Genomic DNA, 15,008 nt, shown 5'->3' with positions numbered 1-15,008 from the left:
TAGTGTACTATTGTACGTACAGTCACTACTCATTTTACGTTGATTCGGTTTAAGATAATTCGCTACAACGATAATAGAAAAGTTCCACCCCAAAATTCGATTTACAATAAATTTCCCGCTATAACGATTTTGCCATCGGAAAGCGCCAAGCACATGCAAGGTGACCATTGCTTGTCTCAGAGAAGATGGCAGCCCCGGCTGCAGCGCATTGTTATGGTTCAGGTCCCACCACCCCTTCAAAGCCCTGTCTTTTCAACTTGTTCATGTGTGTCCCCCTGTTATTGTCACCTCTCAGCCAAACATCATACTACAGTACTGTGGATTTGTGTGCCCAGTGGTAAGGTTAATGCCAGTGTAGGCCCCAGTGCTATGGTTGGTGCAGGTATGAGCCCCAGTGCTAAGGTTGGTGCAGGTATGGGCTGGATTCCCCTCCCCCTAACCTGTTCCTGTCTGACTCAGAGGCTGACCACTAGTGCCTGTAAGCACAGGCTGTCCCCCAGCCTCGGGGGGAATGACTTGGACCAACACAGGAAGGAATAAAGTTGGGTTGTCATTTATGGTTCAGTCCTGGTTAGGTGACTTTGGGAAGTTGAGTTGACGTAACCCTCCTTTTATAATGTGTTCCAATCTCCCGATTTACGATAAAATCGGTATACGATAAGGTATGACCTGATGTAACCCCATCGTAAAACGAGTAGTGACTGTACTAACCAAGCGTTGGCATCAATAGGGAGGAACAGCACTGGGGGGTTCGTGCACTTGTAAACAGTACAGCACAGGGGTAGTTTAACAATCACAACAGAGCACTAGAACATGAGCACTAACAGGCCATTAGCTTTGCAGTACAATACAGTACAGTAGCTTGAACATAGGATGCCTCAGGGTTTGGCGACCACATTGACAGAAGAATGGGAACGCACAGACACGTCTTGACTATACAACATTCACGGGTGAGAATGAGAGCGCAGCGGTATTCTTGGCGTGCCAGATAAGCCACGCCCATGATGGATTCTGATTGGCTGGTGTGTAGCGGGCATTTTTCACTGGCTCTCAAGTTTCAGGATTTCCCTTGGTGCCGGTTGGCTACTGCTTATGAGTCAGTTGAGACCCCTTAATGCCGGATATTGAATTGGATCGCTGTTTAAGTCCTGTTTCAGAGCCGGATGTTGCATAAAAATCACCAGATCATGCTTTAATAGTGCCAAGACAGCTGCACCAGATATTGTGATGATGGATAATTGGGAGTTTACTGTAGTTACTGGACTGGCACAAGTAATACAAATAATTATTCCTTGACAGATAACATTTCCTGGTGTGAAGGTGCGAACGTTCCACATCCTGCTGCAGTACCTGTACACAGACACGGTGCCGACCCTAAAAGTGCGAGAGTGTCTACCTGTGGTGGAGCTGGCCAACAGACTCTGCCTCCCCCGCCTCATCTCCCTCGTGGAGATAGAGATGATTGACCTCTTCCAGCGAGTTATTCAGGCAGGGGGTGATGTCAGTGAGGACTGTATCTATCTCCTTGAACCCCTGCAGGTCAGTATTTGTCTACCTCTTTCATTGAAGCCCTAGGAGGTACTGAACCATAACATGACTCTCATCTACTTCAAACACACACCTATATCTCACAGCAATATAAAAAAGAAAATTATATGTAAAAAACTTATAAGTATGGTAAGAGACTGCTTCATCACATTATTTTCACATGCCTCCCCACCCATAGATGCACAATGCAGAGCAGCTGGTGGAGTGGTGCCTGACGTGCCTGGCCACCAACTACAACCACGTCTGCCACAAACACACCAAACAATTGAGAGCGCTCCACCCAGAGAACCAGGCCTACCTCAACAGACACCGATGGCCACCAGTATGGTTAGTCTGTCAGACTCTCTCTATTGTTTATTTTCTATCTATCTCTCACATCCTTTGTTGTTTATCATCTATCTATCAGTTAACATTGACACAACATAATCCTCTATGGGGAATGGGGGTACAAACATATCACCTCCAGGTTAACCTCTCCTCTGCCATCAGGCTGCCCTTCCTCAAACCATACCACTCTCATTCATGTACAGTACCTCTCCAACCCATCTCACCACCTCATACTAAGTCTTCCCCTTGCCCTCCACCTTATTCATATAAACTCGTCCAGCCAGTTTCTCATTCTCCATTCTCTCAAGTACAAAGAAATCTTCATCTCTCCACGAACACAGGTGTTCCTCCCCTAACGCGGTTTGCTGTTGCGCGATATTGCTCTAATGCGGCACAGTTTTGCGGAAGGAAATAAACATTCTAACACGGGCACTGTTAGCATCATGCGGAAATTTAAACCGGGCGGGCTGTGACATGGTGGATTTTAGTGTGTGTTCTCCCCCTCTACCCCATCTCCGGTGATGTGTGTCTGCTCTTCTCACATAAAGTATAGTACAATAAATAAAAAAGTTCTGTATTGACCTAATGTATTTTTTTATACATATTAATGCTTTTAGTAGGTTTAAATTGGGGGGTATAAAAAATTTTGCACCACAAAGGGGGAAAAAGTGGACTTTGGACAGGGGTACGGAAGGAAATAGGGGTTTTGAAGAGTCCCTGTAATGCGATATTGCCTAACGTGAGGTCGATGCGGAAGCAAATGCCCACGTTAGAGAAGGAACACCTGTATTTGAAAGGCCACAAATATTATGAGCATCAGTGAGAGAAGAGCACCATCATCATCATCAGTAAAACAACAAACCTTCATCTCTTCAGGTACCAGAAGGATTAATATTAGTACTGTACCAGCACTGTCTAATGGAATAGCAGCATGAGGAGAGCACCATCACCTCCACCCCCATTACCATTACTGTCATCACCACCACTACTGTCATCATCACCAACACAACAGACCTCCATCTTCTTGCAGGTACTTGAAAGGACTCTGGCTACAACGAGTGTTGTTTGATGGAGTGCCAGTGTGAGGAGAACCACTTCATCATAATCATCATCAACAACAACAACACAACAAACCTCCATCTTTCCACAGGTACCTGAAGGACTATGACTACTACGAGCGTTGCCTGATGGAGCGCCAGCGTGAGGAGAATCCCATCAAGCCACTGAAGCGCTCCCGCAACACAGCCGGCTGCCTCTGCTTCACCTCCAAGAGCCGCAGGAACGCAGAGAAACAGAACTATCGCACAATGTAATTACAACCTCTGTTTTTTTGGTTCCCTTCACTAGCCAGAGGTTTGGTATGGTGGTGTCTGTTTTACCCAGCCTTGCAGTTTTTAAAAATCACTTGGTGTGGTCAGAGACTTTTGGGTAAAGCTCTTGATCCCTTTACTCTGGTGAAGTGAAAGCATCTGGCAATAGAAAGGTTAAGTATAAATGGAGTTTACTGCAACATGAAAAAAATAATTTGGTAGACATAGGGTTAAAATTGGCATGACATCATCATGTTTGGAGTTCAAGACATTGTTTCCACCTTTTGCTGTTAAGTAGTATCTCCTAAGCTGAATAAAGTCTGGTGTTAACAAGAATGATACCCAAAAGGCATCCTTGTAGTGAACAAGCTGATGGAAACTATTTCAAAGCTGTTCACTAACAGATGTCTCACCTAAACTGTAAAATGAATGATTAGTAGCAAGAGTAAAATACAGTAAGATGTAACTGTGATGAAGGGATCTGAATGCCAGACACAAAGACAATTTAATACTGTGATCATTTTCTTGCCATTTATAAATCTTGATGTCAACATTTTTTACCTCAAGACTTACGGTGTTACTGTACCTCTGACCACACCAACTGTCAGTACAGGTATGAGACTAAATAATTAGTCTGGTTTTCTATTAGTTGATAAAGGATTTTCTTGTAGAGAAAGAAGTTCCGTCAGAAGAGTTGTAGACAATGCACCATGGTATATTTTTTATTAGCTATTGTGTTGCATATTTTATGTACAGTCACAAGTGCACAAAAAAAAAATAGCATCTACATTTTTATATATATATTTTTCACATCAACCGTTTTTCATAACTTGTTTCACTGAAGCATTAATTTTCAGACTCTCTTTCACTGAAGCAATTTTTTTTTCTTGTCATTTTTTTTTTCATACTACTTTTTCTTTCAAAGAAGCATTATTTTTTCATACTAACCGTCATGCTCTTTGCTTTTCCGTTTGTATTTTTCATACCTTCTTTCACTGAAGCATTATCATTTTCATACTAACTGTCATGCTTCTTTGCTTTGTTGTTTGTCTTGTTTGTGAAATCCAGTTATTAATTTTTGTTGAAGGAGCTGGGGCAGCCTTAGTGCGCTGCGAGCTTCTCTCACCTGGGCCAGAAAGTGGGCGGCAGCTGGATCTGGGAAGTGACTCGCGGGACTGACTCAGAACCGCCACCGCCCGCCACTAGCCACCCACCATCCAACACACACACGCACATACACCTGATATTTGACCAGCATCACCAGCAGACACAGTATATGACAATGATCCTCCACTAGCTCACACCTTCTACAGACATTTTGACACTAAACATATCAAACCCAGCACTAGCTGCCCTCCACCCCACACCATAAACACACCATATAATTGATCAATGCTAGCAAGCCTTAAACAAATTTCAGACATTTGTGAACACACACACACACACACACACACACCTCACTTCCATTCTTGCGTGCACTTTTTACCCTTGGTTTTTGGCCAGTCATGTTGAAGTAAGCCTTCTTAGGGAGACTTGCTTCCATTAATCCCACAAGTTCTTCCAATAACTTCTTCAATGTGGTTATGTCTTTTTCTTGCTATGCTTAGATTATTCAATTTAGGGCAACATGCCCTCACACTGGAAGTTGCAGTAGTGGTAGTTGTTGCACCAGTTTCATCTGTGTGAACCCAGTGGACTGCACTCTTGAGCTGCCTTTTTAATGCAGCTCACCATCCTCCTTTTTGGAGATAGGGAAGTGCAGTAGCTGGCTGAGGGACTTAACCAGGCAGTTAAGCCACCTGGTTATATTGGTGCCACCACATAAAAGTGTCCTTCACCAGCATCAATTTTGCAGGTCAAAAATAGCTTTCAATAACCCCTTCAGTAACCAAGATCCTTCCACAGTTGAATAAAAGTACTGTGAGGGTAGTGAGAATAAAACAAAGAAGACATTATCACAGTGAAGTGTATAAGAAACATAATCCCTCCCCTCATACAGAGGGCTTATTCTGCATCACTGGCTGTTACGACGCACTATATTAAACGATGTGTTAACGTGTACAGCAAGCATGCATTTATGTGTCACTGCCTTTAAAACTTTAGTGCTTGGATCCACAAACATGATCAGCTCCCCATCATAGATGTGATTTGTTTCTGCAAGCTCTTATGTTCCTCTTGATATAGGGGAAAATGGGATTGGATTATAATGATGATAATTATGTTTCTGCACGAAGGATGAGTAGTGAAGAATACAGTTGTTCTCTACCTCTTACTCTTCCTGCAAATTATATAATGTATGTTTTTTGCCATGGATACAAGAAAAGTAATGCACTCTCTTCCCCTATCTTATGCTTCCTGCAGAAAACAATTAGGCCTATATACAGTATGTTTTTGTAGCGAAGTTAAAGAATGGAGAGCACAGAATCCTTCCTTGCCCACTGTTCTAGCAAAAATATATCCTAGTTATGACAGGAATCAATCACAGTTTAGTCTGTGAATCTGATCATGGTTTATCAGTCTCTAAACAGCGAGGGTAGCCATGGGATTTTGCCTGCATATTAGTACTACTGATTTTGTAATGACCGATGAGGAACTGACATGGTTTAGTATGAGGTAGCCTAAATGAGGTGAGAGCAGTGTGCTTCCCCACAACATCCTTGTTTCTTCACCCTATCTTGTCTCCCAACATCTTCCCATCTTCACTCTTAACCCTCAGAGACAGAAAGTTATATGCTTATGAAAATCACCTGTTGGTAATCAGAAAGATGCCTGGTAAAGAAGTTACCATCTCTTGTGTCCTGAGAGGGTTTGTGGGGGCTGTTTTTAACCCATAGAAGAAGGAAAGGCACTCCTAAGCTACAGTAAATAAAATAGTCTGTGAATAGTCATATTAACATAGTTAAATGTCTCAAGTTCTGAAAGGGTTAAGGGTGGTTTACATTATCAATGTCAAAGCATGGCATTAGCCATGTGCATGTGTGTCCCGCAGTCAGCCATGCCAAAATTATTCATCTCACTGAATACTACTGATAGTTAATACAGTAGTTTTCCTGCTTGGAAGTAGTTCTCCTACTTTTTTGTAATCTACTCCTATTTCTGGATCCTAGCTGCTCTGTTTTACTGATGGGTGGCCAGGCCACAATGAACACTGTACAGTACCCTGCTTAAGCAGGCATGGTACTGTGGTTCAGTGTGTCTTTCCATATGATCAGTTCGGATTGTGTAAACCATTTAATGCTCAACACTTAGGTCCTCTGATGTAGCAAAATGGTGCGAGTGATATTATCAGTTCAGTACAAAGGAGTACAAGGGAAAGCAAACAGCAACATACCTGTTGGCCCTTTTGTGGCTGTTTGGTATAGGGAAATTATAATTATTCTGTCAGTTGAAGACAAAATAATATAGTAGAAAAGCAGGAAGGCTCCCTCCCCCCACCCACCAAACCCTCCAGCCAAAGCCAGCATGAAAGAGTGAGAAGGACCACCATGCACCTCAGAAAAATTCATAGGAAAGAGGGAAAGGAAATCTTATTCTACAATATCTACCTGAAAACAAAAAGTAACATTAAAGCAACACTATTATCAGTGTTATTTTGCAGTTGTATCTTCTATGCTCTAGGAAAAAAATATATAATATTTACTATAGAAATTTATTATTCAGGAATAAACATACTTAGCTGGGGGTTAGATAACAGATACTTATCCAGGCAGTTTTTTAAGGTCAGTACTGTATCACAGTTTACTGCATCGGAGGGTAGTTTGTTCCATATTATTTACAATTTTAGTAAAGAAGAAATGCTTAGCTTCGTGTAACTGAAACTGCTTGCCGATATACTGATGCCCATTACCTCAAGTGTACTTTGCGCAATCAACTGTGAAATACTTATTAATAGCCATATATCACGTCGTTTGAATATTATGAATATTGTACTTGAATTACATCTCCTTATAACCTGCACTTAGTTAAGGTAAAGAGATTTAGGGTTTCTGAATGCTCCGTGTATGGTTCTTTTCTTTATCTAGGTATCATCTTTTTCATCCTTCGTTGTACTCTCCCAAGTTTCTTTTTTTGTAATAAGGCAACCAGAACTGGATGCAATACTCTAAATGTGGGCATAATAGAGAAACAAGGTGAGGATTATATTTTCTGAGATATAATCGAATGTTCTACCAATGAATCCGATTAGTTTGTTGGCTTTCTTCCGTACAACGTTTGCTTGGTTTAAGATTATTTGTTGCTATAATTCCTGCGTCTTTTTCATTACTGACATTACCTGGTTGAATACTGTTCATATTGAAACTGGCTTTATCATTTCTAATTCCAATGTTTAGCACCTTGCATTAACTAATATTAATGTCCATCAGCCAGGTTTGGACGCAATTAAACAGTTGACTGCGGTCACTGAACTGCCTGCCTCTGTCAAGATGTGTCTGCGCCTTTTTCAACTTTAGTATCATCAGCAAATTTGGATATTTTACAAATTAACCCCTTGTCTACATCATTTATGTATATTAAAAACAGAATAGGATCCAATACTGGCCCCTGTGGCATCACCAGTAACAAGTTTCCAGTCTGATTCTTTACCGTTCATTACGACTCTGTTTATGTCCTGTAAGCCAGTTATCAATCCATCTGAGCACATTGCCTCTGAACTCAGGTGCATTCAGTTTCTGAAGTAGTCTTTTATGGGGTGTAAACATCAAATTGACAACAAAGCCTCGCCTCACATCCCACATCGCTCCCACTAATGTAATGACTAAAATGAAACTTAACAAATTAATCACACTGTCCTGGCTGAGATTCAGACTCAGGACCCCGCGCTTCAAGTGTGCCCACGTTACCACTGAGCCAAACAGAGCATCCCCCCCCTTTGCCAATGGGCAGTGCGGGCCCTATTACAAGGGAACTTAATTAAATGCTTTTTGAAAATTGAGACAATGTCAAGAATCTGGTCTCATCATATACTGTATATTGAATATACTATAGAAGAAATCCAACAGCCTTGTAAGGCAAGAGCGATTATTCTGAAAACTGTGTTGTAAATCTCAAAGATTATTAATTTCCAAGTGCTTAACAAACTTACCTCTGATAACAGTTTCCAAAAACATGCACACCACTGGAGTTAAGCTTATTGGTTGATAGTTTTTCTGGCAGCGATTTGTTGACTTTTTTAAATATCAGAGTTACATTTGCTTGTTTCCACTTATCAGGCACCTTATTATTCTTAGTGATTAATTGAATAGCTCAGCTAATTACAGTCCTGCATTATTACACATGACAGATACATATTTACTTCAGGCTATATAAAATTACATTATCTGGACTTACAAGTAGCAACCAGCACCTACATGCATCAACACCAGGGGTAGTTTAGCACGACTCAAGTACATAAATGTGATCATATCAATAAAAGAGTTACTGTAGTTTTAACCCACACGACAAAAATTTTATCTAACAAGGGGATATGTAACACGCTATAACTTACAATCCTGAGTACTGACACACACCACAGATTGTATGGTCAGCTGCAGTAGGTTATTAATTTGATAAATAAAATACCTCTAAGTTTCATAAATACAGTACTGTATATTCTAAGATTTGGGCTGCTTTACAAATCATATAGTTTTCTAGTAAGTTATCTTCTTCAGGATATAAAAAACTTACTAAACTTGCGAGTATTTTGTGCATGGAAAACAGAGTTCTCATTGATGGACAGGATGGAGAAAATGCCCTTTTATTAATCTGAGGTGAAAACAATTACTGTATACAGTTAGTGTAACTGGAGCTAGATAATAATGCTATCAGGAGTACACATATCTAAAAATACAAGTAACTGAAGTAGCTGCTTTCTGTGGCTATCAAGGTAGGCTACCTATATTTTAGTAATAATTACTACAATACTGCAGGAAATGGCCAGATTAAAAGTAAATAAAGTGAAGAGCAGTATATTCTAAAAAGGCTGCTGCTGGATTAGAAGTAAAGAAACTGAAAAGTAACTTTAAAATTAGCTGCTTTAAAGAGAAAAACTACTGTACTGTACTGTAGTTTTAAGAGGTAAGGGAAACTAAGAGAGTAGTTAATTTTCTTTCTGCTCCTGACCACTGAGACCTCATGTACCTTTGTTTCAGACTTTCACCATTGCAGCCACACAGTAATGCCTCTCTGATGTTTGTGTGATGCACCAACTTTAAATTCCACTTCAGAATAAGGGTCAGTTTTGGACACAAGAAGATGATGTTCACGTTAAGTACGGTTCTGTTCGTTCATGTTAGGGGTGTCAAAAAGTGTGACAACTAAATTTTTACAACTTTACAAAATTTTAAATTATCTGACAAGGTTAACTGGCACAAAGGGACGAATCTGGGAAGCCTTGTCATGCAGAATCCAGTCCCTTTTCTGGCTCTTTTCTCACTGTACACAGTTTACATTTTCAGATTTGCTTTACAGTGTTGGTGTCATGTAGAGGTTGAAAAACTAGCCACTGAGACAAGCTTCATTGAGTGAGAGGGTTGGGTGTGAGGCATATAGTGCTGAGGTAGGCTACACTTGTAAGCCAGGGTCTGTTTGCCCTATACCTTTACCTCTGCGCTGAAAGGTAGTTGTAACCATGACCACACTATGGAAAGATCTGTTGCCCAGTGTTAACCCCTTCAATCAAATAACTTGTAATTTTGTTCTTGCTACCTTCAGACAATTTCATTCAGCCCAGTAGAGACTTTTCAGACTGAAGGGGTTAGATGTAGTCTTCACTTATCCCATCACTACAAGAGGTCTCCCCAAAGCTGAATAAAATTGTCTGGAGGTAGCAAGACTACAACAAATTATGTCATTGGATTAAAGGGGTTTAAGTGGTATATAATTGGAAAGTTTTGTTAGAGTACACAAGGAATAGATCTTGAACTGGTCTCTGTTTTGTTCAGTTTTTGTTGGAAAGAACAGCTTTCCTGTGAAACTTTGTTTTCTTGTTCATTACACTGGAAAAAAAAAAAAAAAAAAAAATCTGAACATATGGTAAATACATAAAGACTCTAAGTAAATAGTTTTGTAGACTCTATACAAATAAATAGATAAATAAATGAACAAACAATGTAATGTCAAAGTGTGAAGCCCCAACAGCAGGTCTTTGTCTGGTGTGAAGAGCTGGTTACATCTTTCTTCAGTGAGGATGAACAGACGCTCTGGCCCATATTCTCATCGGATAACGAAACTCCCAGGCAACTCTCCCTTAAATTTATTTTTCAAACTACCCATTAATATCCGCTTTTTCTGCTTCTTACCTCTTTTTCATGTCAATGCAGATTGCATGAATAACACATAACTGAGCAGTCAAGAATAAACCAGTAGGGAAGAGGTGTTATTAAGTTTCCTAAATGCACAAGAACACCATCCTATGACCCACAACTGTACCTAAGTAATTGGTTGGTTCTTCCCTGACTGTGTCAGCCTCCAGTCTTTTACAAATCAGTTGTAAGACCTTACCTACTGACTGTGTTGAGGTCTTATCTACTCTTTATATGCACACACACACACAGGCAGTCTTTATATACAGTCAACCTCTGTCAAGCAAGCTGATCAACTTATGCACAGACAGCCTGGTTTAGAGAGTAGATAGCATGCAGGCTAACCACCAGTACACCCAACACTCACAACTGTCCCAACCCATCACATATTGGGGGAGTACAGACACCTTCCCCCTCTTAAATTTTACCTACACTATGATGGCATCTTTTAAATGTTTTTCTTGTTACCATGTAGAGGTTGCCAGTAAATAGCTCTCCAATAGTAACTCACATGGCAGTATTTTATGTGTCATGGGAATGGCTCAGTCAGCTGGTGTGGGCATGGCTGTGGCAATGGGAGTAGGAAATGGGTAAATGATGCAGGGTAGATACTGGCAACACTTACCAAGCTATCCCAACAGAACACAACAAATTACTTATACATGGACCACCCTGTCTATGATTTTATCCAGTGTGGGAATATTGTCCTGTGGTGGAGGGGCCACTGAAAGATATATAGGCTACAACCCTCCTATTTGTAAGTCTCCACATCTCTGAATAATATTATCTGATGGTGATTAGAATGAAAAAGAAAAAAATAATCATAGAGATAAGGGTCAGGAATCTCGTGGCTTGAACAGTACGTGGTGAATTGAAAGCAGACAGTGTCCCCTCCCCCCAAAGAAAAAAGTAATAAAAAATAATAATAATAATAATAAAAAATAATGACCCCACAACACCAGAATACAATCCCTCTCCCCCCCAAAAAAATAAACCCTAAAACCAGAATACATCGTGAGTGTGTATGTGTGGGTTTGAGAGGCTACATGTAGGCTATGTATTGTGCTGAGTGCATCACAACACAGGGTCCACATTAACATGCATGCCTTTGTGTAGTCCTCATTATAAGCTGTGTCTCAGAGTATTATAACTATTTCCACACAGTTACTTGGTTTCTACTTTCACTTGGCCTAAAATTGCCAGCTTTCCTTAAATGCTGAGCAGTCATAGGATATCAGCATTAGGAGATGGTGCTAGCCACAAAATTATAACGTGAAAAGGATGTAGAGTACTGGTATTGTGATATTCTGTCATTTAGCTTCAAGAAATAAGCTGCAAATCATAAAAATTGTCAAGTTAACATGAGTAAAAGCAAGACCTCCTTTAGTTGAACCCAATTTTTGGCTTGCTTCTTCCATATTTTCTTGTCATTTTCTCTTTTTTTTTCACAGTATATAATCTTTGGAAATGTTAAAATCTTCTTAAACTAGCCACCTGGGATGGGTTAAGGGCCTTTTTTTTTTTTTTTTTTTTCCCCAATGCTTCTTTAATAACAGTAAAATTCTAATATCCCCATGGCATGGGGTGGTCACGGAGAAGTCAAATTTGCACATATGTCAGATCTGCTGATAAGGTGGATTTGCACATAAGTATGATTGGCAGATAAGTCAGATCTGCAGATACGCTGGATTTGCAGATATGTTGGGTCTGCTGATATGTTAGACTTGCAGGTATAGTACATCAGACAGGTTTAAGTCTCATTTAGTCCAACTTAAGGAGGTCTTACTGAACAGTATAGTAGCCTACTGAAAACTGGCGGGAACTGGTATATCAGCTTTATACCGGTAGGCAACAACAGAACTTACTATGAACTTAATGACAAAAAGTATAATAAAGAAGCCACCTTATAATGGGGACTAAACTGTGTGAGTACATGGTATATAGTAAACACTTGATTCTAATACTGATATACGTTGTACCAAAGAAATTCTAGATGTAACTTCACTTTTATGCACAATGTTGCTGTGATGGACTGTATAAGGTGGCAAGTCCAGTGTGTCTCATGCCTGGGACGTGCCACCTAGTGTTCAAGGATTGGTTTACAAATAGCAAACAAGCATAACAAGCCTATCGTCTTTGTACTTTAACTCAGGTGCCACAGAGGGATGCCTTTATGTGGTGATAGTAATGTAACTGACTGGTTCACCAACATGATTATACAAACATCCCTTAACTACTTCCCCATCCTCCTAAAGGAATCTGGTGGACAGTCAGAGAAAGGAAACTTCAGTCTGCAGTTCAAAGTTCATGCTCAGGTTCATGTTACAGATGAACCTGGGGCTACTACTACTACTTTAACTTGTCCTAAATCTGTCATCTCTCCATCTTGAATGCTGAGCTATAATAAGAGGTAAATACTAGAACATCACAGCTCTAAAAAATAAATAAAAAATAAATACATAAATAAAGGCAGCACCATCATTATCTTGTTCTACCATCAAGCTATGACGAATAATCTCCAGAGGATGAAAATCTCTGTCAAGTTAAGACGTATGATTTCTAGTGCTCACTGTTGTTTGATAGTGCTTGTTTGTGTTCATCTGCTATGTGTGGACTGACCCTGAAACTGTCACACACACATTTTATAAAGCGAAACATATGCAGTTATATATTTAGAGACTACGAAAATTACAGGCGTTCCTTATATACTCGTGGTGGTCTAGTGGTTAATCACCCCATTTAGAGCGATGGCCGTGCATAGGTTCAAACCCCAAGAGGTGACTGGAGGTTTACCAGTCACGTATGGTAATGCCACCAGGGGAGGTAGTCTGGTTATCTACCCTTAAATATTGTGGGTTACAGTAGGATAACCTTGGGCCTTATACTTCAAAGACGATAATATGAGATTGGCTGTTATCGCATTTTACAGTATTTTTTTACTTGTATAGTTTCACTTTGATAATGTGAAGGCTGCTGAACAGTTTATATTATCTGCTTAAAGCTGTATTAAGCTAAAGGACCAACAGCCAAGTCTGTGAACTCTTTTTTCATCCACTGAACCTGGGGATGTCTTTTTATCTCATTCTTGCCAATTCCCTGTTGTTTTATTAGTATAACTGGGTGATGGAACTGCCTGGTAATCCAAAAGTCCCTCAACTACTGCCCTATCCCCTGTTATATATTAATTATGTACTAATATACAGGGGGTCTTTCCTACTGTGAATAAAATTACCTATACTCTTTTTATTCTAACTTGGCCTTAAACTACCATCTGTCCATATTCAGTGGTGAGGAGTTACAATAAATCAATTTTAGTGTATGATATCAGTCATGTATAAATGACCTGGAAAGGGCATCAAGCCATATCATGTTCTTTTTTCTGCCACTGAATAATGTGAAATAAGCCACAAAAGGACAAAAATCTGGGCCAAGTTAAGGTGAAAGAACTATAGTGCGAGTAAGAATAACCGAAAATGGACATCTCTTGGATTCAATGGGCTATGGTAATTAGGAACAAGAAACTGAGGATTGTATGTAAAACTGTAGTGATCTACTTGAGGTAGTGGTAGTGGTTATATGAAGCACAACTACTAGACATGCGGACTACAGACTTGTTTTTTATGAATTTCTCAATGCCTTTTGAGGTAACGATGTGTGACTGACAGTCGAACTTCAGCACTGATGAAAGCTATAGTTGACTTGTTTTCACCTGACAGAATTAGGACAGTCCAACAACTTCAGTACAGTACTGTACTAAGTTGTGATTGCATGAAACTGGATGAGCCTTAGTTATGAGGCAGGAATGAGTTTCCTTGATAACTCACTAAATGAACCCTCCAATCAGACTACACTTGGTGATCCACTAAGCTGCAAAGTGTTCGGGATCTCTGTCAGGTAAAAACAAACACACTATTGCACTGATCATGTATTTTTTTTTTTTTTGAGTTACAGTGTTAAAAGCTACCCAGTCTTACCACAGATAATGTTTGTTTTTCATTTTAAAATGCCCTTGAACTCCTGTTTGGTCATTCATTTGCAGTTTATATTATATATAATGAAAAGAAATCCTGCTTCTTCATGTGATGCAAGGGGAGTATATGAAGCATTACATAATTTTCTGAGGTTTTGAACATCACTTTATATATATACTGTATACCAGTATATCATCTGTATACTGAAATTCTGCCTGATCGAGTGTTGACCAAAATGTGATGCTCCGTAAACAAGACAACTTCAGAAAGACAGAAACTACCACATTACCTTCGTACCATATAGGCTATGGAGAGCTCATTTTACCATCCAGTTGTTTTTATCCTGTCCATGTTAGCCCTTTCGCTCTCTTTTGGTGCATTATGTTATTTTATCCAGGCTAAAAGACAATTTTAGTCAGCTGAGGTAAATTCTGTACTCTTTACACTTTCTCCTAAAATTATCATCTTTCCATCTTGAATGATGAGTTACAACAATAGATAAACACTAGATGATGATACTAGTCACAAAGATGTGCTATGGAAAGGATGTAGAGCCATAGCACTGATGTTTT

At 39.8% G+C, this 15,008-nt stretch overlaps 1 protein-coding gene across 1 annotated transcript in view; it reads left to right on the top strand.

Moving 5' to 3' along the window:
* The window catches only part of RhoBTB (Rho-related BTB domain containing), a 61,118-nt gene extending 56,628 nt beyond the window's left edge, over positions 1-4,490 (top strand). The window contains exons 12-15 of the mRNA XM_080268286.1: positions 1,300-1,539; positions 1,727-1,875; positions 3,026-3,184; positions 4,273-4,490. Of these exons, the coding sequence (XP_080124412.1) occupies positions 1,300-1,539; positions 1,727-1,875; positions 3,026-3,184; positions 4,273-4,351 (627 nt within the window). The 3' untranslated portion in view covers positions 4,352-4,490. The remainder of the gene's footprint in view (positions 1-1,299; positions 1,540-1,726; positions 1,876-3,025; positions 3,185-4,272) is intronic.
* Positions 4,491-15,008: the final 10,518 nt, after the last annotated feature.

This window comes from Coenobita brevimanus, chromosome 27 (genome assembly GCF_032717465.1).
Source record: "Coenobita brevimanus isolate Jiangsu-jjx chromosome 27, ASM3271746v2, whole genome shotgun sequence".
Classification (NCBI taxonomy): domain Eukaryota; kingdom Metazoa; phylum Arthropoda; class Malacostraca; order Decapoda; family Coenobitidae; genus Coenobita; species Coenobita brevimanus.
This window is presented reverse-complemented; position numbering and strand designations above follow the sequence as displayed.